Source organism: Mytilus californianus, unplaced genomic scaffold, assembly GCF_021869535.1.
Source record: "Mytilus californianus isolate M0D057914Y unplaced genomic scaffold, xbMytCali1.0.p SCAF_2, whole genome shotgun sequence".
NCBI lineage: Eukaryota > Metazoa > Mollusca > Bivalvia > Mytilida > Mytilidae > Mytilus > Mytilus californianus.
The window spans coordinates 77,619,537-77,646,124 of NW_026262668.1; the positions used below are offsets into that span (position 1 = coordinate 77,619,537).

The window sequence follows — 26,588 nt, forward strand, 5'->3', positions numbered from 1 at the left end:
TACCAATTCGACCAAAAATATCATACTTTATCTATAGCATACTATAACGTCTATCCAAATTACAATCAATTTACAACAAAATATATCAACACTTCGTATGTATGCCATCTAATTAACCATCGTGATCTCCCCTGACGCAGAGACATATATATATACGTTTCTCTAATTCTTCGTCAATTTATCCCTTTCTGCACCCATTGTATAAAAAAAATTTAATCAACGTGTGGTTCGTTTGATCTCAGTTCTTCATTGGTTAAAATCCGATTATGACGTCGAATTTTCTTGCTTTCCTCTGAATTTCCTATTGTGACGGCATGAAAAAAGGCGACCATGCCTGATGACGTCACATAGAAAGAACACATCTTTTTGCAGATCATTCGAAAAGAAGGAATAAATTTGCCTGCGTATTGTTTGAAAATCATAAGAGAAACAGATTCCACCACCAAATCTCGTGTAATACGATATTTATCCACTCTCGACAGTTAAATTTTAAATATTTAAAACGCTCGGCGAGCCTCGCGTTTTAAATTTGAAAATTTAACTGTCTCGAGTGGATAAATATCGTATCACACTCGATGCAGTGGTAGAATCTATATATATATATGTCTCTGCCTGACGTAAACATCAATATAAATACACAGACAAGCACGTGCAATCGTATAATAACCATTTTTCTAGGTCTGTTTGACTTCATAATGTCATACATTAAACAAGTGTGTCCATAGTACACGGATGCCCCACTCGCACTATCATTTTCTATGTTCAGTGGACCGTGAAATTAAAATTAGAAAGATCATATCATAGGGAACATGTGTACTAAGTTTCAAGTTGATTGGACTTCAACATCAAAAACTTGTACCTGAAGTGGGACAGAAAGACGGACGAACGGACGCACAGACGGAAAAACATAATGCCCCTAGGTGGGGCATAAAAATATGTAAATCATTGTTTTACCTGTATTTGAACGCTTTTGTGTGGGCAATAGCAGTCAACGTAAGTGATCTTCCTGGTTGCTGTCTAGTTTCACTTTTCAATGTTGACATTCAGATTCTTTTCTTTTTCTAATCAAGAACTGAAAATGCTTAGCCCATGCGTAAACCATCTCCAGCTAAAGGTTAAATTGAAGTTCACATGAATACGGATTCAAGCAAGTTGAAATATTGACTTTTTATGTTATTTTGATAAAATTGAACCAAACTGACTGCTAATAGCGAAATATTATTTCACAATTCCACTTTTATAAATGTTTAAAACAAAGACTTCGTAGCTTATGTCCCTTTAAAACGAATTTTACAACCTGTTGGTCTTGGATTATATCCACATTAATGGTAAAGATATGACAACAGGGATGATAGGTATTTGGTAAATTTGAACAGTTACATGTTGTTGAATAAATATCCTCAGAAGTCCTTTTTTATCGACACCAAATTTGTTATGTTTGATAGACAGTTTTTTTTTCAACAGCAAGTGGGTAATCCAAATTGAACCAGCTGTGTTCCTCTTTCTAACATGTTTCGTTAAAATACAAGGCAGGCTTCATAGATAATCCAGATATATTCTATCCATACATCTTAGCAAAAACTCTAAGCATATAAAGTTACACAGAATCTGTATAAAACAGTTTGTCAGTTATTTTTGTTTTGATCGACCTGTCTTAATTTAAACACCACTGTTTCACAATAAAATTGCCACAATACTTGACTTTTCACAGAAAAGAACATTGTGGAAAAATGTGGTCATTCAAAAGCCATCTCCCCCCAAATAATAACAAGAAACAAACAAAACAAGAGAGAGAGAGTAAAACAACATAGCACTTTAAATACCAAAACTATAATTAATTGATGTATTATTTATCTGATACATACATCAATATGTTGCAGGGATGGGCATGATTACTGACAAATGTAATCGATTAATAATCGATTACTTGAGGGATTTTTGTGTATTCGATTAATAATTGATTACTCTGATTTTTGTATGTAATCGATTGCAATCGATTACTTTATCAAAAGTAATTGGATTACTTTTCGATTACTGTAAATTACATGCTATAAAATTACAAAAAAATAATAAAGTAAGTTAAACACAAACATTTTGTTATGTATAGGGAAAATTTATAACTTGATCAAAACTTCATTGAAAGCATTGTTTTCAAGTTTAAGTTGACAGTTTGTTTCTAGATAGAAGCTCTCACCGAGGATTTGAAATATTCAAAAATTCTTTAAAATCTGGTTATCTACATGAGTGAGATGTAATAAAGTTCTTGCAATGACACCACATGGCTTCAGTCACTTCTTTATAGTCTAGTTTATTTTCCACATGTCTCTATATTTTTCAAGTTTTGCTGTCATAATGACTTAATTAAGTTAGGTATTTTGTATTTATTAATTTTTAACTATATTTGATATAGTATATATTACAATTAAAATGTAAAAGAAGAATAATTAACTAGTTCAGGATGATAAAATTTTGGTGTAACCTTCTTGATAACACACTTGATAACAAGATTTCGTCAATGTTATATAAGTTGATATATATTAATTTTAATAAGTATGGAATTGAAAACAAATGGTTGTTATGTATCAAAAGTATTTTTGATAATTGTGGAATGTCAAACATATGGCAAAATCAAGATTGTATCTCAAAAAAATGGATTGTATTAAGCGTTGAACAAAAGTTAAAAGATCAGTTTAGACAAGAATGGCTAGCAAATGTAAATCAATCATCAAAAGGTCTATGTTATAAATTATTCAAAACAGAACTTAAATTTGAAAATTATATTTCAATTTTATCGTTAAATAATGCACTGAAACTATGTAAATTTAGATGTGGCAATCACCGTTTGCCAGTGGAGACAGGGAGGTGGCAAAATGTTCAAAGACCCGAGAGACTATGCCACCTTTGTGAATCTACTGACATCGGCGATGAATTCCATTATGTAATGTCTTGTCCTTTTTTCAAAAAAGAACGATATAAATATTTACCACGCTATTGTTGTACAAATGTTAATATTCTTAAATTTAAAAATGTATTCACTACAGTCAATATTGTCTTACTAGAAAAATTGTGTAGATTTATAAACTATATATCAGTGAAAGTCTGTCCTCCTGGTTAAATTACATTTATTTATGTATATTTCACACATGCAAAATATGTTGTATTTTGTTTATATTTTCATCTCTGTAACTATGTCATTTAGTTAATGAGAATAAAGATCTATCTAGCTAATTTCAAAGATGTAAATTTATAACTAATTCATGCATGAATTAATTATTTTGTTTGGATAATCTCCCTAATTACAGGTTATAAAACTGCCAATGGAGTACATTTCATAACCTGGGGAAATATAATGTCAATCTCCTCTTAATTAGACATAATTGAAATCAAAACATCTTATTGATTAGAAGTCCTTGATCATCTGATTAGTAAACACAGGAATTTGTTGGGATTTTTCTATACTCTATTCAAAATCATGATATTTAACAAGATTTATTTTAGTGTCAATATGGGATACATGTATCTATTTCTGAACAAGAATTTCAATGCAAATCAATTGGTACGTTGTGTACTTTCTGATTTTTATATCATAATATTATAACGAATCCACTGTGTATCTAGTTTAGCTAAAATTCCAAATCTTATTGAAAATTACACTTCAATGTCAAAGTAGTACTGAACTTAACATAAGACTCATTTCTTATTTTTATCTATTTACTTATTTCAAAATAAAAGGTCTTTAAATAATTGACAAGCATTGAAGACAGTTAAGTCAATTGTTTAAAAAGCTGGATATACAGTAAAATTGGTAGGAGTTCTGGTTGATCATAATGCAGCTTGAGACAATAGATACAAATAAGGCATTTGATAAACTCTGAAGTCTAAATATTTTCTATTTTATCTGTACTATAAAGTGATGAATGCATATATATTTTCATTTAAAATAGGTTTAATTTCATCAAACTATTTCACTAAAAGTAATTGAAATGTAATCAAAAGTAATCGATGATTACATCCTAATTTTTGCTGTAATCGATTAAATTACGATTACATGTAATCGAAAATGTCTTCGATTACAGATTACTGTCGATTACTGGGAAACATGTAATCAATTACAATTGATTACGATTACAGATTACGATTACCCCATCCCTGATATGTTGATTTTCCTGAAATCGCAATAATTAGTCTAAAATTGAGAATGGAAACAAAGAGACAACAACCCGACCAAAGAGCAGAAAACAGCCGAAGGCCACCAATGGGTCTTCAACACAGCGAGAAAATCCAGCACCCAGAGGCTGGCATTTTTGTCCATTCTACAAAAATCACATTTATAAATGCACACAATAATTTCTGAATTTACAGTACTCATTATTGTGACCATACATGTACAGTTACTGATCCCATTATGAGCAGCTTTCATGGCAACTTTTGTGCTCATAGGATAGAGGCATTTGCACATTGCAGATTTTTTAGGTTGAAAGTCATAAATAGGTCTTGCTCCCTTATCGCAACAGATGAGACAAAAATTGGGGAAAAAAAATCAATTTTATTCATTTTGAGGGATCAAATGTTTGCAAATAAAATACCCAAACACATCGTTCAGTTTTATATTTAAGCATGGCCTCGAAGAAGAACTTTGTATGGGGATTGGGGGACCCTGTCTCATTTTTGGAAGATTTGATTCTAAGACATTTTTCTCAATGTCAAAATAAAAAAAAATCATATCAAAGTATGTAGATTTATTTGGTACATAACATTAAGATAAATAACAACAACAAAAAATACAGTCATATTCACAATTAAGTCATTATGTTTTATTCTGAAAGAATATAACCTCAAGGCAGCTAAAGCTATATGAAATTTGAGTTGTATCTTATTGATCATCAACTGTTAAAACTTAGCTATGTCCTATCTTTGCATACAACATTTGAGAGCAAACAATCCTTTAAAATAGTGAAAGGAATGAAATATATCAAGTAATTGTGAAATGTAACAATGTAACAATCACCATTATAATTCATATTCATCATAGTAAAGCATGTTTCAGCTGATGCTTGACAAACTTTACTCGTGATAAAAATGATATACCGGGTACATGTGTGTAACAATACAATGAGTTTTCTTCAATGTGACCTCACACAACTTACCAGTTCATGAAATTGAGATAGAATAATGAATAAATAAAGAGAACACAAATAAAACAATAAGTAGTACAGGTATATATGTGAAAGTTTAAAAAAAGACAATTTAGCTGAGATGAAGTATAGAGATGAGGAAGTACAAGAACCATTTTATGGTCGATAAATTTGCAAAAATAGTGAAATTATTTGATCCTTACAGAACTATGCTAGTTATGAATTATTCTCTACACTTTAGAACCTAAATGTTAGTTGTGATGTCACTGTAACACCATAAATAAGTGCAAATTGATGTATTTGACCTAAAACTGCCATTTTACATATCGTTTTTGGCAAATCAAAAATAAACCAAGGCCAAAACAAAAAGATATTTTACATACATTAACTTCTTTTCATATGACATCTTGTAGCAAAATATTTTATTGAGTTAAATCTTGGCTTATACCTATATTTCAAAGACATGCTCTCAAAATAATGCTATCATGGCAGCTTGTCATTTTGGGATGTTTAATGGAAAGTATTGTCCTGCATTTCATTGCATACAATTATTTCAAAGTTGTTGTATTTTTAGTATTAAAAAGACAGGAAGTACCACAGTAAACCTTCATATTTCATTGCTCTATTTTTTTACCAGGAAGGATATTTCATTGCTCTATTTCTATACCAGGAAGGATACATTTCCTGAAATCTATATTTCCTAAGATTTTTTTTATGTTTTCCTCCTTCCCCATAAAAAAGAAAATTTAGTCTTCCACAGTTATCAACTTATAACTTGTCAATCTAACTGGACAAGATAAAACTGAAGTTAATTCAATTCTGAGTAAACCTTATCCTAAAATTGACTATTTCAAATAGATCACAACAACTGTGAGAATAATATCAATTTATACAGGATCCTGTTAACTCCTATGACTGTTTCGTCTTCTCTTCTTTCTTTTTCAAAGCTTTCTCCTTTGCCTAAAACAAGATTAAAAGATTATGAAAGGAGCTGTTTCTCTCCAGATGTTTGCTGACTATTTCTCAACCAATCTCATGTGTTTTATTTTATAGTATGTAAATCAAGGGCCTGGAATTTTTTTATGCAATTTCGGTCTTCTTTGAAAACTAGAAACAAGTAATCTTTTAATTTTAAACTGTCAAAGACATACAGGAAGTAATGACATAAATGAAGTTTTATGAACCTCTTTCAACTGTTTTTCTTACTTGTTTTTGTAAAAGCATTTAAGAACAATATGTACAATGCAACAGTTTAAAACTGCAAAGATTTTAATGACTTACAACTGCAAATTCCATAGGAATTATTACGGTAGTTTCATTTTTGAGAAACCAGAAGTTTTCAATCTCATAAATAACAAATGAAATCGGATTTATGATACAGATAATGCATTACTTTTAAAAAAAAAAAATGTGGATAGTGTCCACATGTGGACACAGATGATGCCCCCGCTTGCATATCATATAGTTATAAAGGGACATAACTGAAGAACGGTAAAAGTGACGCTACCCAAATTTGAACTTGATCTGAGTTTTGTGGTAATAAGCATTGTGTGTAAGTCTCATAACATTTGGTTGAGGCTAACTTTAGAGAACAGAAACTAAAAATTCAGCAATTTTTCTATTTGTAAACACGCTTAACTCTAGAACGGTTGTGTATAAGTTTTATAACATTTGGTTGAGACAAACTAAAGTTAGAGAACGGAAACGAAAAATTTAGCAATTTTTATGTTTATAAAGGAACATAACTCAAGAATGGTAAAAGTGTTGCCACCAAATTTCGTACTTAATCTGTATTATGTAGTAATAAGCATTGTATATAAGTTTCATAACATTTGGTTGAGGCAAACTAAAGTTAGAAAACGGAAACAAAAAATTTGTACTTGATCTTAGTTTTGTGGTAATGCATATTGTGTATAGGTTTCATAATGTTTGGTTGAGGCAAACTTAAGTAACAGAATGGAAACTAAAAATTTTGCAATCTTTCGATTTATAAAGGGGCATAACTCAATAATTGTTAAAGTGACACTACCCAAATTCAACTTGATCTGTGTTTTATCAGTGGAAGTCAAAATTAAACATTGCATTGTATAAAGCATTGATTGTAGTTGATTCAACTATAATCATGGACAAAGGAAGATAACTCCAATTTTAAAAATTACTTGATATTTAGAAGAAAATAAAAATTTTGCAATTTTTCCATTTCTAAAGATGCATAACTCTAGAACGGTTAAAGTGACGCCACCAAAATTCAAACTTGATCTGTGTTTTGTGGTAATAAGCATTGTGTATAAGTTTCATAACATTTGGTTGAGGCAAACTTAAATTAGAGAACAGAAACGAAAAATTCAGCAATTATTCCATTTGTAAAGGGGCATAACTCTAGAACGGTAAAAGTGACACCACCAAAATTCAATCTCGATCTGTGTTTTGTGGTAATAAGCATTGTGTATAAGTTTCATAACATTTGGTTAAGGCAAACTAAAGTTAGAGAACAGAAACGATAAATTCAGCAATTTTCCATTTGAAAAGGGGTATAACTCTAGAACGGTAGAAGTGACGCCACCAAAATTCAAACTTGATCTGTGTTTTGTGGTAATAAGCATTGTGTATAAGTTTCATAACATTTGGTTGAGGCAAACTAAAGTTAGAGAATGGAAACCAATTTTGGGACGTACGTACGTACAGACGGACAAGGGTAAAACTTACTGCCCCCTCCTCTACGGCGGGGGCATAAAAAAAGCTCTACATTAATGAAGATTACACTTATCAAAATCAATTAGTGAAACACAGGTATTGCCACTTTAACAATGTTTAAGCTAGAACAAGAGAATTTTCAAATGCCATGACAATTTTAAACAACAAATTCATGAGCAAACTCAAAGATTAGTAAAATGAGAGAAAACCATCATGAAGAACTTGAATACTAATTATTAACATAGCATTATTACCTTCTCTACCAGTGGTAACAGCTGTTTTTGTTCTGCTAAAATTTTTAATAACTCCATAATAAAGGGAAGATAATTATGTTTTCTTCTGACATTTTCAACCTGAAATGAGGAACAAGAATAACTTGAATATAAAACACATAAAATCAAAAAAGTTTCTTTAATTACCTCAATTGTTTTTAAAGTACATGTGAGGTTCAGGGTTGATTCCAAAGCCAGATCAAACCTTTAAAATTGGCATTTGCTATTTCTACTCTAAAGCATATGGCTTAGAATTAAGAGCAATGACTTGAGTCAGAATAATGTGTCTTAGTAGGGTGATGTGTCTTTCTAAGGACTATTACCATGTGAGCAATTGTTTTATGTGAAAACAGCAAAATCATAAACAACACCAAAGATGTTTCAGAACACTTTAACACATTTTTTTCGACAGTTGCAGACAAGATTGGTAGTGACGTGATATACGACCCACCAACTCATGCCAGTATCTTGCAAATAAAAGATCAAAACTGCACTAACACAAAATTTGATTTTCAGAAAACAACAACAGAAAAAGTAGCAAAAATTATTAATAAAATTAACATTAAAAAAGCTACTGGAGTAGATGGTATACCAGCAAAAGTAGTGAAACATTGTAAACCGATAATTGTGCCACAGTTAACAACACTTATAAATCTATCTGTAGAAACTGGAGTTTTTCCTGATAGACCCAAGCAGGCTCAAGTAACACCACTGCACAAGAAAAACAACCAACTTGACAAAGCCAATTATAGGCCTGTCAGCGTTCTACCAATTTTTTCTAAAATTTATGAAAAGGTTTTTGAAATTCAACTTGGTGATTTTTTTGAAATTATTTTTCATCCCTATCTGTGTGCTTTTAGACGTGGCCATGGGTGTCAGACCACACTGTTACGACTGCTAGAAGATTGGCGTGCAGCATTAGATAAAAACCAGTATATAGCTGCTGTTTTAATGGACCTTTCAAAGGCTTTTGATTGCCTACCACATGAAATTCTGCTTGATAAATTATCAGCATATGGTGTCTCTGTTCATTCTATTTCACTACTTAAATCTTATTTGACAAACAGGAAACAACAAATTAAAATAAATAGTATTCTTAGCAGTTGGGCTGACATTCATAAGGGGGTTCCCCAGGGTTCTATCCTGGGCCCCCTACTATTCAATGTTTTTATCAATGATATATTCTTATTTATAAAAAATTCGTAAGGGTTCCGCGGAACCCAGTGTCTCGCCTACTTTTGCTGTTAATCACAGGCTCAACAAAAATGAGGAAAAAAATTAATAAAAATATTCCTCTCTATACTATCTTTTGATTGTAAGTAGCTTCTGTCCAAGTTTGGTAAAAATCCAGGATAGTTTATGAATCTAATAAATGTTTTAAAAACTTAAACTGCAGACTGTATGTAATGTTAACTGGAAAAAAAACTAAGTCCATTTATAAGTAAAACACGGAAAAAATGGAACAAAATTTTAACAAAATTTCCTTCTAGATACTACCTTTTAATCATAAACAAGCTTCTGTCCAAGTTTGGTACAAATCCAGGATAGTTTAAGAAAGTTGTTAAAATTTTAAAAACTTTAATCACAGAGTGAATGTAATGTTAACTGGCAGAAAAACTAAGTCCATCTATAAGTAAAATACGGAAAAAAAGGAATTTTTTTTTTACAAAATTTACTTCTGGATACTATCTTATGATCATAAACAAGGTTCTTTCCAAGTTTGGTAGAAATCCAGGATAGTTTAAGAAAGTTATTAAAATTTCAAAAACTTTAACCACAGAGTGAATGTAATGTTTCCTGGCAGAAAAACTAAGTCCATTTATAAGTAAAATACGGAAAAAATGGAATTTTTTTTTTACAAAATTTACTTCTGGATACTATCTTATGATCATAAACAAGCTTCTGTCCACGTTTGGTAGAAATCCAGGATAGTTTAAGAAAGTTATTAAAATTTCAAAAACTTTCACCACAGAGTGAATATTTGTGGACGCTGCCGACGACGACGGAATGTAGGATCGCTATGTCTCGCTTTTTCAACAAAAGTCGAAGGCTCGACAAAAATGGAACTTTGTATAATTATGCAGATGACAATACTTTATCTTACTGTAGTCCTGATTATGATGTTTTGATTTCTACTTTGGAATCTGAATCACTCAAACTTATTGAGTGGTTCAAAATAAATAAAATGCAGGCAAACCCCGACAAATTTCAGGTCTTAGCAGTTGGGAAAAAGACCTATAACAAAAATCCATCTATACGTATCCAAAGTGCTGATCTTTCGTGTGAGTCAACTGTCAAATTACTTGGCATTGACATAGATTATCAGCTAAATTTTGATATTCATATTGGTAAAATATGCAGGAAGGCATCTCAGCAACTAAATATTTTGAAACGTTTGGGAGCTTATCTGAACAAGCTAAGTAAGCTTACTATTTTCCATACATTTATTTTGTCAAACTTCAATTTCTGCCCTTTGGCATGGCATTTTTGTACCGAGAAAAATTCAAAAAAATTAGAAAAAGTGCAAGAAAGAGCACTAAGGTTTGTGTACAAAGACCATTCAAGCTCATATCAACAGTTGCTTGAAAAGGCTAAGATGCCTTCACTGCATATTAAAAGACAAAGATCTATGGCAATTGAAACTTTTAATATAGTCAATAAGTTAGCACCTGTCTGTTTACATGATTTATTAAATATAAAAGATTGTAAATATTCTTTCAGATATAGTAATATACTGGATATACCACATGTAAAAACTACACAGTTTGGTAAGAAAAGTTTTAAATTTGCAGCTGCTACTCTGTGGAACAGCCTACCTGACCATTTCAGGACTGAAAACAGTTTTTCTCAATTTAAGAGCCTTATACAGTCTTGGAATGGTTCAAAATGTTGTTGTTCTGCTTGTAGATAAGCTTTATCATATTTTAGAAGTTGCTCTAACATGTTATTATGCCTTAAATTTTTGCATGTGTGCTATATTTTATTTGTGCTTAATTTTAGTTGTGCTTAATTTTTAGTTGTGCTTCAGCTTTGGCTTTAGATATGTATTTTAAAAGTGCTTTGCATGTATTTCGATATGTCTGTGCTGTTATATATCCTGTCTGCATATTGTGTGTTTTAATGTTGTGTTTGTGTTACCTTATATTCGGTAAAAAGCTCTTAAGAGCTTATGTTTGTATTGTTATATGTGAACCGAATCAAAATAAAACTTTCGTATTCGTATTTGTAAGCCTCCATATTAACAATGCAACTCATTGTGCCATTCTATTTCAAACAAGGTATATCTATATGACATCAAAATGCTATCAACCTGAATATGCATGTGCTATTTGTTGCATAATGTTACCATTCCTCTTGATTACTGTACTCCAAATATAAAACAAATATCAAAATTATTATCACATATTTGTTACGAATACGTTGGGTTTTGCATATGTAATAACCTCAAAATTGCCCGGGGCAAAAAAGAGGTTATTGGTTATTGTGCCCCGATTCCAAATGACGTGACGTCATTGCGTCCTTAACGACAATGGCGAACAATAACGTTGCTCGTTTCATCGCAGTGGAGGAAAGCGATACGGCAGACTTTGTAGAGCAAATGTGCCCTGATTCCGAAATAAGTGGAAATGTGACAATAAATTTCTATAGTGTAAATGATAAAAACTAAATTTAAAAATGTGATAAAACTTTTGTGATAAAATTTTTAAGATTTTACCTGTTATATTTCATTAAATTGTTATAATTGAACTTTTTTCTCTTTTCTGCAGAACTTAAATATGTGATAAATAGATTATAACATGTCTTTTCCATATTGGCCCTGGTATCATCCCTCGACCCATATCGGCCCTCGGCTAAAGCCTCGAGGCCGATATGGGAGTCTTGGGATGATACCAGGGCCAATATGGAAAAGGGCATGTTATAATCTATACTTATCTGGTAGATTGGTCTATTTGTTTTTCAGATTAACTCCTGATTTCATATTTTAATGAACACCATATCATGGAGAAAACTTTGAAAAAACACCAGGTATCAAGATTAAACTGACAACATCTAACATATAACAGTAACAGTAATTAACAGCAGGTTATTTATATGGATAACATAATCTTTTCACTTTTAACTTGACTATTTTGCCATCATGTGTAACCGTGTATTATAATTGAATCTGAAAATAGTTTTCTACATAACCAATGCAGCACATGTTGTGCGTGCTTACTTTGTATCTTTTCATTTTATTTTCCTCCTCTTGTATAAGATCATGTAAATGACTGATTTCTGTCTGGAGGTTATCTGTTTCCATACCACTATCCTAAAACAGAAACATGCAAATTACAATGATTGCTATGCATAACATTGGCCAGCCATATTTTTACTACTATGAGCTTCATTTTCACCAAATCCAGCAATGATTTAAAGATTAACCTATATGTGGCTTTGTCTGAGTGTTTACTTTATCATGAATTGTGATTGGTTATAACAACTTAAAATAATGACTAATCTGCACAAAACTGTTATATGATAAGGCCATAATAAAAAAGAATGTGTCATAGGACACAAATGCCCCCACTCAAGCTTGCTTATAATATGTGAAATGGGACAGAAGGACAGTCAAGGGTTACACTTCATGCCCCCTTCACCTTGCGGCAGGGGCATAAAAACAACCCGAACATGATATGAAACAATTCTGTCAAGTTTTGTTCCCTTGCAATGAAAACTATGGATTATTTTACTTCTTACAAACTTCCCCATATATTAAATTAATAGTCCATGTTTTACAAATGCTAACACCATAAGTCAATCAGATTAAAAATAAAATATGAAAGTGCATAACTAAACATTATGCAGAGTAATTATGCCAGGATCCATGTCATTGCTATGTACAGTTATCTGTTGAAGATTTTTATTGGAAAAAAAATCTCTTTTGGTAGAAATGGTAATCTTCATCTTTTGCAATGGGAAACCCTAAATATCAATCTGATATATAAATAAAAGATGAATGTGTCTGAGGACATGAATGGCCCCGCTGAAGCTTTGCAACGAAAATAGGACGGACAGAAAGATGGAAGGTCAAGGGTAACACTAAATGTCCCCGTCGATTACGGCAAGGGGCATTAAAATCACAAAAAATAAGTAAGGAAGTGCTTAATTACACACTGTGCAGAGTAATTCTGCCAAATTTCATTCCATTCCTGTGTAAACTATTTTGGATTTTTTATTGACAAACATTCCTTTATGTAGAAATTGTTATGTCCATAATTTGATGTTCAACACCACTGATATCAATCTGATCAACAAAATATCAATATTTTGAGGTGCACATCTACATTCATATACCTTTATGTGATAGACATATATAGAGACAAACAGATGGACAGGACAAGACAATATATGACCGAAAACATATTCTAGAAGAAACTACTTCATCTTTCTACAAGTGAACAGCTGTCTCAACATATTTGTCAAAGGTATTCATTTTGGGCCCTAATATATGTTTCTTTTTTCTATTCTTTACCTCCATTAGTGACGTTAATTCTAAGATCTTCTTTTCATACAATGTTTTCCTATCTGAGACAACTGCCATTAAATTAAAATGAATTTCATCTGTACTGTACCTGTTAATAAAAAAAAGCATTCATAAAACTTTAGTCTTGGACTGGCACAGATTTTAATTCATACTTGTTACTTTAAACAAATAGCCCACCTTGTGATCACTTCAAATACAAGTAAGTGTTATGAGATTGTAATTATTATAATTATTTGCCTTGGCCTAATTTGTTTTGTGTGGCCTTATAGGATACATAATTGGGGGTGTTTACTATTTATAGTTGTTTACAAAATAATATTTAGAGATCACTGGAACAATCATAGATACTGATGGAATGATTAGAACTTTCTATTTGACTTGCATAATAATTCCGGAATGATCACAATCTATGATGCGTAATTTAAACTTCTACAGTATTCTAGAAGTTTCCCTTCTGAAGTTTTCTAGGCGTTTCCCTTCTACAGTGTTCTAGAAGTTTCTGTGACAACTATATAAACAGACAACCGAAATTAGACTGATCAGACATTAATATACTTGTATTCTCAGAAGTTCTCTGGAGTTGTTGGATTGACACTTTTATTTATGAACGACATCATACTAGATTGTGAACTTATTGGATATATTTACATTTGGAATCTGCAACTATTAGGAGAAGAATTTCAGATAAAGAAAAGACAAAGGATAACATATATTTAACAGTTAAGTTGACATTTCAATTTGTATAATATTTCTTGTAAAATTGTATAATAAATCTTGTTAAATTTATTATTGATTTTTTGTCTTTTGTTGGCTATAATTTATAGGTGATTTCTGGCCGTAACAGTAAGGTATAATTATTTCTCTCTCATCATGTTTGCTTTGTTTCCAAATTACCTCAAAAAGAGATTTTTGACACAGTTACATTAAGTATAGAAATTGTATACATAAGTAATAAAAGCACAAACATTCAAAATTTTCAAGCAACAGCTTGATTAGATTATTGATTGACTTGGTTTGCCACTTGGCACTGACGCAAAATAAAAATAAAATGCTTCGCTGAGCGCAGCTGGATACGACCGCAGAGGTCCAACCCTGAACAGATGGGGCGAAAATGGACACAATATTCACGCTTGATACAGGTCTGAATTTGGATTGTAATTAAATATTTGACACATAATAGGTTTCTGACACCGAATAACTGTAGTCAAAGAACTTAGAATTGGTTATATGATTTGAATTTATATTCAATTTTTTGCTTTTGTGAAATACACTATGCTGTTGCATATTGACCCCCCCCCCTTTTTTTTTTTGCAAAAAAAAAAATATTTGAAGAAATTTTCTTTTTAATTTCTGAAATCTGAAATGAAAAAACAAATTGCCCTCCACAATTTCTTTTTTACCCCCCCCCCCCCCCCCAAAAATTCTTTCTCTCAAAATATGGTCATAATTTCAATTCAAATTTCCAATGGAGTTTGCAACCATAATTACCGTCTTAAATAGATAATTTAAAAGCAGTGTAAGGGAGGTAATCCAACATTGTACAATTTTGTTTTTGGATTACCTCCCTTACACTGCTTTTAAATTGTCCATTAACCAGGAAACCCTTGTTTTTCCCCTTTTTTGCCCCTAATTCCTAAACGGTTTTAGCCATAACCCCCAAAAGCCAATCCTAACCATCCATTTGTGGTATGGAAACTTGTGGTATAATTTCAGAGAGATCCATACACTTAAACAAAAAAGTTATTGTCTGGAAGTTACAAAAATGCTTTTTCCTTAACTATTGGTACCATAACCCCCAAAATCAATCCCAACCTTCCTTTTGTGGTATTGAACCTTATGGTAAAATGTCATAGATATCCATTCACTTAAACTAAAGTAATTGTGCGAAAACCAATGTGTCTTCAGACGACGACAATGTCATACCAATATACGACCACAAAATTTGTTTGCGGTCGTATAATGACAGGAACTTTATAAGTTTCAAATTTTAAACAGGGATAAAAAAGTAACCTTATCAAAGATCATTCAAATATACACTTAAATAAATAGAAGAAAAAGAGTTAATTTTTCATGTTATAGATTAGAGGCTTTATATAATTTACAGATGAGGAAGATATACTTTAATAGTCTATACCCGTGTACCTGTACATCCACTTCATATATTTTCTTTTCAAATGCACAATGCAGTAAGAAATCTAATGCTGTGTTCACATTTTCAGACTTAAATGAAACCTTATTTTTCTAAATATTATTTTATTTCTAACATGATCCTTACAATTAAGTCATATTGGACAGATCAAAACATTTATTGTCTTAGGAAATTCATTGCTTTTTTTCATATTCTTTGCTTTAAGGATTAAGATTTTGAATACATTATAATAAAAACAAGAATGTGTCCATAGTACATGGATGCCCCACTCGCACTATCATTTTCTATGTTCAGTGGACTGTAAAATTGGGGTCAAAACTCTAATTTGGCATTAAAATTAGAAAGATTATATCATAGGGAACATGTGTACTAAGTTTCAAGTTGATTGGACTTCAACTTCATCAAAAACTACCTTGACCAAAAACTTAAACCTGAAGAGGGACAGACGGACGGACGAACGAACCGACAAACAGAACGAAAAACATAATGCCCCTAGGTGGGGCATGAAAACAGTTTGATGAATAATTTATTAAATGCATAATGTCCATGCAAATTAATATCTATATATAAACATTTCTTGCACTGTGAATAACTTACTTCTGCATTCTCTTTTCTAAAACAGGTCGCACTAAATTCAACCAGTCTGCATCAGCAGGAATAGCACCTATTAGAAAAAATATAGACATTGTATTCTTTTACTTAAAATCAATGTGTACTATAATTTGTTTTTTTATTGCTATTTCTGGTTTGATTATTCATGCAAAAAATAGAATTGTATAGAATGTTATCTAATTAGCTATATTTAATTGTCTGATTAAAATTCCTCTGAATGGTTAAAAAAATCATCATTTCAGGGCATATACTCTTAAAAAGAGAGAACTGAAGATTTTTATCATTGTCACAGTTTCTCTTTTTTCTCCTATAGTAATCACAAAAAAAAAAGTTAAAATCATTATTGAAAGGAAATAACTCCTATAAAAAGGTTGATTTATGATTTTGGCCATGTTGTCTAATTTGTAAATATTGGCTTGCTGATACATTTTTGCTGTAAAAAGTCCAGCTCTATCAATTACAGGTCTCAAGATTACAGAAAAACACTTAACAAAAATTGGGTAAAATCATCATTCAAGGGCAATAATTCCTGTAAGGACTTGACAGCCCTGTTGACTTATTTGTAAATAATTTGACAGACTTACGAAGGCTGCCAAGTAGCTAAAAATGGTAACATATTTTACACCTACCTAAGTCAACAGGACCATCTTTGAGACCATCTAATTCATATAAACGTCCTGCTATTGGAAGATACCCTACAAAGTGGAAAACATCATCATCTTTCTTTGCTTGCTTCTCATCAAATTCAAACATCTGTTGCCTAGAGAGTAAAAAAACTGATTGTCACATAGCAATAATTCATCTAAATTTCTAGATAGTTCAAGTTCACAACATAGTAGCCTGCTTATCATAACTGCAAAAATCTTGGGTTTCCTGGCAGGGTCCAACTAAAGAGTTTTTCTACTTTTCTGCAAAATTTAAAAGTAAGATTGCAAGTTGGATGATAAGTTTTTCTGTGGACTGTTACTCTGTGAACTGTAATTTTGTGAACTGTTACTTTGTGAACTGTTACTTTGTGGGCTGTTACTTTGTGAACTGTTACTTGGACTGTTACTTTGTGAACTGTTACTTGGACTGTTACTTTGTGAACTGTTACTTTGTGGACTGTTACTTTGTCAACTAGAATATTACCATTTCTATTTGAGATTTGTCTGTCTGGTATATATTAGGATTACCTATTCATATCATAGCATATTTTCAATCTGTATATGGTTGATATAGAACCTGCTCTACATCAAACATTCATCCATCCATCATATCTTCTTCTATTTATGCAAGAAAAGTGAATGTTCACTAAATTTTGGAGTTTCTAATCGTCAGTGAAAATTTCATGTTAAAATTAGTTTTTGCTCTCAAAGTCCAGTTGAAAAAAATGATTTCAGTATTATGACGCCGCAGGAAGGCGTCACAGAAAATGTGGACAATTGAAAAAATTATATTGAAAATAGTGGAAAAAGATACTGAGATGACAATCAAAATTTATAATTCAGAGAAAAACAGAAACGGTCAAAAGAAAAAATTATTTGAAAAAACAGATAGCTTTCAAGAGCAACATAAACTCCATCAAAACTGGGGGTTAACTTGTGTGCTCCAGACAGTCAGAGCTCTGACATAAACAAGTCAGAATAAAATGACTTCTATAATATAGTCAGATACAATTTGATGTCAGTGTTATCTCCCTTCTTGTACTAAACAGAATATGACTTAAGCTTGTACAGGTCAGTTTATGTCAGACTTTAATTTATCATAAAATGACTTCGGCAGGTCAGCTTTTGCACATTGAAATAAGACTTCATATCTCAATATTTTAACAAGATTTATGCCCCTTTTAAATGCATTTTGACCTAGAGAAGTCATTTTTGTCTTGGACTTGAAGCAGTCATTACTACAACTTTTTAAAAATATACATATATATAAACAAATGGTGATTACTAGTATGTTATCTGAATTTTGTAAAATAAGTATATAAAGAAACAGCAGTTGAGAACAAAATGTTTATTCACTAACAAAAATAGCTGTACATTTAAAAACATACAAATGAATCTAAAAACATACATTTATTAATAACCATATCTGCTACAAGTTTTTGTGTAAAAGAATGTATAATGTAAGTGTAACAGCTGTGCCAAAAGTGTACTATAAATTATTTGATTTATTTAAGAACATGTTTATGTTTAAAATATGTGAAATTTAAAGATACAATGCAAAATTCACAAATACTGGGATAATTTGTTTATAAACATATTGCAACTTTTTAAGTCTGGCTTTAAGAATGTATGGGAAAGTCAGGCAGTAAGGTCCCATTAAATAAAGTCACAATAATGAGGACTATAACCAAACAAAAATATATTTGGTACAAATATTCAATATTAAAATGTATTTTGTTTTCAAATATTTTCATCAAATTATTTTGAAGTTTTATTTTATTTCTGTATTTTCATTACTTTCAGTCAGGGGTACTACTTGTACAAGTAATTTTTATTTACTTGAAGAAGTAAATATTAATATACTTATATAAGTAAATTTGTAGGATACTTATACAAGTGTATTTTATTTACTTGTATAGGCAAATAATTTTTTGGCTTAGTTATGTCCCTTAGACATTCAGATTTTTTTACTTATACAAGTAAAAAAGTCATTGAATCTTCTTTTCTTGAATTCTTAAGACTTCTTTGCTCTAATCGAATTTTAAATTGTCTGTCCTTTGCAGATGTCTTTACTAATCATTTAAGTGTAATTTCATGGACAATGAAAATCTCATTTGTCTGTTATCTTTAGAACACTTCTCATTTACAAGCCCCCAAGGAGCAATTTTTGAAGGCCTTGTGCAAATACTTAAGATCTTTGGGCAATCAGTTTCTTTGTTGAATTAAGGAGATGAAACATTGAACTCTAATAAAAAATTATGAGCTTATCTGAGAAAAATTGTTAAAGGCATGTTTTTACATCTCAAAACTTGAGAATTTTTGTGGGATTGTAAAAAAAAATTACTTATACAAGTAAATTTTTGAGAAAATTAAGGGGAGATTATTCAAACAATATAATTAACTTATATAAGTATATTTTTTTTACTTCTTCAAGTAAATAAAGATTACTTGTACAAGTAGTACCCCTGACTGACTTTTATTTTCAGATAAGTTAACACATGGAACTTATGGTTGTCAAAAAAAATATTTTAATAACCATTTGACTTAATTATTTCTTAATACTTTTTTTGTACTTCTAAAATAATTAACTAGCAGTGGCAGATTCAGAAAGGGGGCTTGAAAGGAAGAACAAATCGATTTCATTGGAATCTTTGTTCTGCAAACTGACTTAAACAAGTCAAATCATGTTCTGACCTAAAAGAGTCAGTCCATAACTAAATTTATTGAGATTGTGAGGCATTGCAATATGATATTAATGAATGTATGGGAAAAGTCTGATAAAAGACACAGTAAATACATGCAAGATCCTGTGAAATAAATAACCATTTGACTTAATCATTCAATAATAAACTTAACAATGGGCTAATGAATGGCAAACTTAAATCAAACAGGTAATGTCATGTTCTGACTTTAAAGAGGCAGTCAATGATTTTTTTTTTGTGATTGTAACATCCAGGCATTGTCATGATTGTGATGTGATTTTTAGAATGTATGGATAAAAGTAGGAAAACAATTTAAAAGATTTGATTAAGTCACAATTATGAGAACTATACATATAAAAGTTTATTTGGTATTTATTTGATATTTTAATATTTCATTAAGGTAAATCCTGTTATGCAAACTGACTCAAACAAGTCACATTATGTTCCGACTTGAAAGAGTCAGCCAAAAACTTCTAAACTTATTGCAACTTTTAAGTCAGGCATTGTCATGTGACCTCTAAGGAAACATAAAAGAAAAAAAAATATATCCTTTAGAAAAAAAGAGTAATATTAGCAGATTTCAGGTCGCATGATTTTTAATTATCTACATACAACTTTATTAACACATGGCAAAATCCGTATCGCATGCTGTATCACCACGAGAAACCAATCTCAGTCCTGAGGGCCGATGTATTGATCTGTTTATCATATATTTTAACAAAATCAGATTCATTATATGTAAGAGGACAATCGTTTGATTCTGAGGTGGGGGCCTGGCAGATTTTAGAAATAAATATTCAGGCCCCTATTTAGATAAAAATAAATAATCTTGTGTTATCTGGCATGAAAATAAATATTCTGGTAACAGTTCCAAATACATTTTTGTAATCATTTACAAAGGTATCACAGAAAATCCGGAAAGAAGTATTATCAGTTGTTGTTTCGAGGGATATGCAGTGAATGTTCCGCCTCCTTTTCACCTAAATAATTAAATTTTGTTCATGAAATCTGAAAAAATTGAGTCGCTAATTTTACCATTTGGGATGATAAGACTCTTTTTTTGTGGACCCACCTTCGATTGTAATGATATATGTACCTCTAAGCACAAAAAACTTGTGGAGAGAGTATTCATTGGTATTTTGATCATTTTCCAAAATGAAAATTTTTAATCTGAAGCAGTGTCATAAATTACCCATTTTCTTAAGCAAGTAATTTTCAGAAATTTAAACTAAATGAGGTTACATTTCGTATCATGCCATGAAATACAGCAACTGGACGTCATATTTCAAGTATGCGATACAGGGTAGGTGATATAGACTGGCAAAAAGAATCTTCATTAGATATACAAAATTGCTGTATATAGCATCAAATATATGATAAATGTATTTATCAGGTTTATGTGAAAAAATATAAACAAGTCAGTTTTGTTTAGAACATTCTGAGTTTTTCTGACCTTAATAAGTCAGAACATTCTGACTTTTTTAGGTCAGAATATTGACTTCCAATTTTCTTCTAAATTCTGAGGAAACAAAGACTATCTGTCTTTCAAATAAGAGGTAAATACTTCATGTGGCTAAGCATCTGTGGTCCGTTATTAATTTCAGATTAGAATTATAGATGTATAAATTTCAAAGAAAAACAAATACCACGGTATGTCATGAAATAAATAAGATGTGATGCATGTGTGAACTCAATATAAGCAGCCCAGGAAATATATGGTTTAGGGGTTGGGATCTTGACCGTTTACAAGATATACAAACATTCTTAAATGACAAGGGGTGGGGATTACCCCATGAGACTCCCACAGTATCTCAATCAATTCAATTTGACATTACAAACAGGAATATATATGGTTAAGGGGTGGGGATCTTGACCATTAACAAGATATACAGACATTGTCAAATGGCAAGGGGTGGGGGTTACCCCTAGAGACTCCCCCAGTATCGCATTCAATTCAATTTGACATTACAAACAGGAATGTATATGGTTTAGGGGTGGGGATCTTGACCGTTTACAAGTTATAAGAACATTCTCAAATGGCAGGGGGTGGGGTTACACCTGGAGACAAACCCAGTATCTCAATCAATTCAATTTGACATTACAAACAGGAATATATATGGTTTAGGGGTGGGGATCTTGACGGTTTACATGCTATACAATCATTCTCAAATGGCAAGGGGTGGGGGTTACCCCTGGAGACTCCCCCAGTATCTCATTCAATTCAATTTGACATTACAAACAGGAATATATATGGTTTAGGGGTGGGGATCTTGACCGTTTGCAAGTTATAAGAACATACTTAAATGGCAAGGGGCGGGGTTACCCCTGGAGACTCCCCCAGTATCTCATTCAATTCAATTTGACATTACAAACAGGAATATATATGGTTTAGGGGTGGGGATCTTGACCGTTTACAAGATATACAGACATTATCAAATGGCAAGGGGTGGGAATTACCCCTGGAGACAAACCTAGTCCTAGTATCTCATTCAATTCAATTTGACATTACGAACAGGAATATATATGGTTTAGGAGTGGGGATTTTGGCTGTTTACAAGATATACAAACATTCTCAAATGGCAAGGGGTGGGAGTAACCCCTGGAAACACCCTTCATTTCATTTATTTTTTTACATGTCCCATGATTATAATTGGAGAACCTGTCAGGCTGTGTATGAATCACTTATTTTTCTCGTTATAATCACTTAAAAAGTTTAAAAAAGACTATAGGGTTTTATAGTTAACCCCTCCTTTCCTTTTTCTTTTTTATTCCCGTTTTCGTTTCAATATCATTAAAAGTTGTAGATCAATATTTCTAATGTCAATGATCGATTTTCTCATAGTGACAGTGGCATAAAGAGAAACGAAAAAAAAGAAGATATAAATCACCTCAGAAAGGTTAAAAAAATTAATTCATGATTTAGTTTTAAAATAGAAAAATTACGTAATGATGGTCAGAACGTGTGCTCGAAGTAAATAGTTTACTTTTAGAATTAGAAAATAAGGTTAATCCTGTTTAAGACAACACGAGTTATCTCCCGAAAATAACAATTCATTACAATAACAACATTTTCTGACGTGAATAAGTCAGAATTGTCAAACACCAGGTCATCTCAATGACCACGCGCCCGTATTTACAGGTCACGCACCTTCATGAAACAGCAAAAAAATCACTAGCATGGAACTCCTTAACATGCAAAAAATAAAAATGGCCATAACAATACGGAGGCTATATGTATTAACCTTCTGAGATTTTCACTAAAAAACATAAATAATCAATAAAGTACTCAGTGACTTTACTTTTGCGACACTTCCAAAACAACGACTTTCAATCACGTGAACTCTCGCAAAAAAACCACTTGATCGTATGTGACGTAGATTGGCGGCAATTTCAAAATAACTTCTGGTTTGACGGATTCGATGGAAAACTACGAAAACAATAAAATGCTTCGCTGAGCGCAGCCTGATACGACTGCAGAGGTCGAACCCTGAACAGTTGGGCAAATTTGGACACAGTATTCAAGCTTGTTACTGTCTGAATTTGGATTGTGATCAAATTTTTGACATAATATAGGTTTCTGACACTAAATAAATGTGGTCAAAGTTCTAATAAATCCATTGCGCAATACTGTGCAACTGAAGATTTCTTCTTGAAATTTTTCAAAATTTGAAATTTAAAAAATTTTGAAAAAAAAATATGGATCCCTTAAAAAATTGGGGAAAAAATTCTCCCCCCCCCCCCCCAACTTTTTGAAACCCCCCTTGGAGCAATAACCCCAAACTCAATCCCAGGCTTTCCTTTGTAGTATGGAACCTTGTAGTACAATTCAAGAGAGATCCATACACTTACACACAAGTGATTGTCTGAAAACTAGAAAAATGCTTGTTTTTGGCCCCTAATTCCTACATGTTTGAGGCAATTAACCCCAAACTCAATCCCAGCCTTCCCTTTGTTATATGGAACCTTGTGGTACAATGTCAGAGAGTTCCATACACTTACACACAAGTTATTGTCTGGAAACTAGAAAAATGCTTGTTTTTGGCCCCTTTTTGGCCCTTAATTCCTAAACTGTTGGCCCCCATAACCCCTAATATGAATCCCAACCTTCTACTTGTGGTATTAAACTTTGTGGTACAATTTCAGAGCAATCGAAATACTTATACACAAGTTATTATCCTGAAACTAGAAAAATGCTTGTTTTGGGCCCCTAATTCCTAAACAGTTGGGACCATCATCCCCAAAATCCATCCCAACCTTCCTTTTGTGATATTGAACCTTCTTAAAAAATTTCATAGAGATCCATTCACTTAAACTAAAGTTATTGTCTGGAAAACAATGCGTCTTCTGACGACGACGCAGACGACAACCTACCATTATACGATCCCAAAAAATTTTTTGCGGTCGTATAAAAACTGACTCGTACAGGTCAGAATTTCAGAACACTTTCTGACTGGAAGAAGTCATTTTTTTCTGACTTGTTTATGTCAGAGCTCTGACTGCCAGAAGGTTAAGAAGTTCCTGAACTGCTAGCAAAACCCAAAAGTAAAGAATTATATTCTGCATGTCAAATTTATATATTTGTTTCTTGTTTCATTCACACAATTTTGTTTTGTTCTGAAAAATTCCAATTCTAAAGCTTGATAACTTCTTTAACTTTACACAAGAGTGCACACGCTGAAATGTCTCACCTTCTACACTGACCATTGATCTTATGTTGATAGTCCTAAATATAAAGTTTTTCTACAAGTATCACATTAACATTTAGATCCAAGAAAATGAGGTCAAGGTCAGATAAACCAAGCCTGAAATACTTGTACACCTTTAATACAATCATTCCATACACCGAATATAGATGACCTATTGCTTATAGTATAAAAGAAACAGATCAAACCATGGAAATTATATATTGACCAATGAAGTATGAAAATGAGGTCAAGGTCAGATGAACCCTGCCAGACAGACATGTACACCTTAAAATCATTCCATGCATCAAATATAGTTGACCTATTGCTTATAGTATCTAAGAAACAAAGTTAACCAGGAAAACGGAATATTGACCAATGAACCATGAAAATGAGGTGAAGGTCAGATGATACGTGCCAGACAGACATATACACCTTAGAATCATTCCATACACCAAATATAGTAGACCTATTGCATATAGTATCTGAGATATAGACTTGACCACGAAAACCTTACCTTGTTTACTGATCCATGAAATGAGGTCGAGGTCAAGTGAAAACAGGCTTTCAGCCATGAGGACCTTGCAAGGTACGCATATACCAAATATAGTTATCCTATTACTCATAAGAGAGAAATTAACATTACAAAAAATCTTAACTTTTTTTCAAGTAGTCAATGAACCATGAAAATGAGGTTAAGGACAATGGACATATGACATACGGAAACTTCATATACAAAGTATGAAGCATCCAGGTATTCTACCTTCTGAAATAATAAGCTTTTAAGAAGTTAGTTAACGCCGCCGCTGGATCACTATCCCTATGTCATGCTTTCTGCAACACAAGTCACAGGCTCGACAAAAATTCAACTGTTACAGAATATACTTTGTTTAAAGAATAGATAAAAACTGTTATCACAGAGATATGTCTCGCCTTTTTGAAATTTTGATAATGCAAATGTTGAAATTAAAATAGCAATACTTTAACATGTAAGTTATGAAAATATTCAAAGTCGATGAACCATGACTGAAGGTACATGGCTAAACAATCTCCATGGAATGAGATGTGCCAATGCTAATACAACTGCATACTAAATACCATTGACATATCATAAGTCATTCCCTTTAAACAAACCTAAACACAAACATTAACTTATAAACTATGTTAAAGTTTCAAAGTCAATGAACCATGATCAGGGGTGGGGCTATATAATCTCCATGGAAAAGATACTTGCAAATGCCAATAAATTTGCATACCAAATATCATTAACTTAACATTAGCAGTTCATCTTAAACTGATCTAATCACAAACTAATACATGTAAACTAAGCAAAAGTTTCAAAGTAAATAGACCATGACTGAGGGGGCGGGGCCAAATATTCTCCATGGAAATGAGATGTGCTAATGCCTATACAACTGAACACCAACTAACATTGGCCTACCACTAATGGTTCCCCTTGAACTGACCTAATCACAAACTAGTACATGTTAACTTAGCAAAATTTTCAAAGTCTATAGACCATGACTAAGGGGGCGGAGCCAAATAATCTCCATGGAAATGAGATATGCCAATGCTTATACAACTGCATACATAATATCATTGACCTACCACTAGTGGTTCCCCATAAATTGACCTAATCACAAACTAATACATGTAAACTATGAAAAGTTTCAAAGTCAATAGACCTTGACTGAGGGGGCGGGGCCAAATAATCTCCATGGTAATGAGATGTGCCAATGCTAATTCAACTGCATGCCAAATATCATTGACCTACCACTAGTGGTTCACCATGAACTAGACCTAATCACAAACTAATACATTGTTGACAGCAACAGCATACCTATGTCTCGCATTTTGACTCCGTCAAGGCGAGACAATAAAACCAATCTACAATGCCTACCTTTGTTTCAGAACCTGTGATTGTTCTTACCTTGAAAAACTATTGTGGACTTGTCTAATGACATCAGAATTGCTCAGCGTTAAACCCCTTAACTAAAATTAAAAAAAAAAACATGACAAATTATTACATTCATACACAGAATTTAAGAACCTGCCTTATCAACACATTTTTTTTCAATGCTTATTATGTTTCAGGTCATGGTGTGAAATTAACTGTTGAACTCGGCATTCTAACGGCTTCACACTATTACAATACAATAATAATTTTTGAA

The 26,588-nt window shown here is 32.0% G+C and overlaps 1 protein-coding gene across 1 annotated transcript in view; it reads right to left on the reverse strand.

The window, feature by feature from the left end:
- Nucleotides 1–4,724: 4,724 nt before the first annotated feature.
- Nucleotides 4,725–26,588, reverse strand: part of LOC127728254 (ubiquitin carboxyl-terminal hydrolase isozyme L5-like) — a 40,647-nt gene continuing 18,783 nt past the window's right edge. Inside the window, exons 5-11 of the mRNA XM_052235537.1 lie at nucleotides 26,348–26,409; nucleotides 17,016–17,146; nucleotides 16,372–16,438; nucleotides 13,614–13,713; nucleotides 12,318–12,410; nucleotides 8,084–8,182; nucleotides 4,725–6,095 (exon numbers count right to left, since the gene is read on the reverse strand). Coding sequence (XP_052091497.1) covers nucleotides 6,045–6,095; nucleotides 8,084–8,182; nucleotides 12,318–12,410; nucleotides 13,614–13,713; nucleotides 16,372–16,438; nucleotides 17,016–17,146; nucleotides 26,348–26,409 — 603 coding nt within the window. The 3' untranslated portion in view covers nucleotides 4,725–6,044. The remainder of the gene's footprint in view (nucleotides 6,096–8,083; nucleotides 8,183–12,317; nucleotides 12,411–13,613; nucleotides 13,714–16,371; nucleotides 16,439–17,015; nucleotides 17,147–26,347; nucleotides 26,410–26,588) is intronic.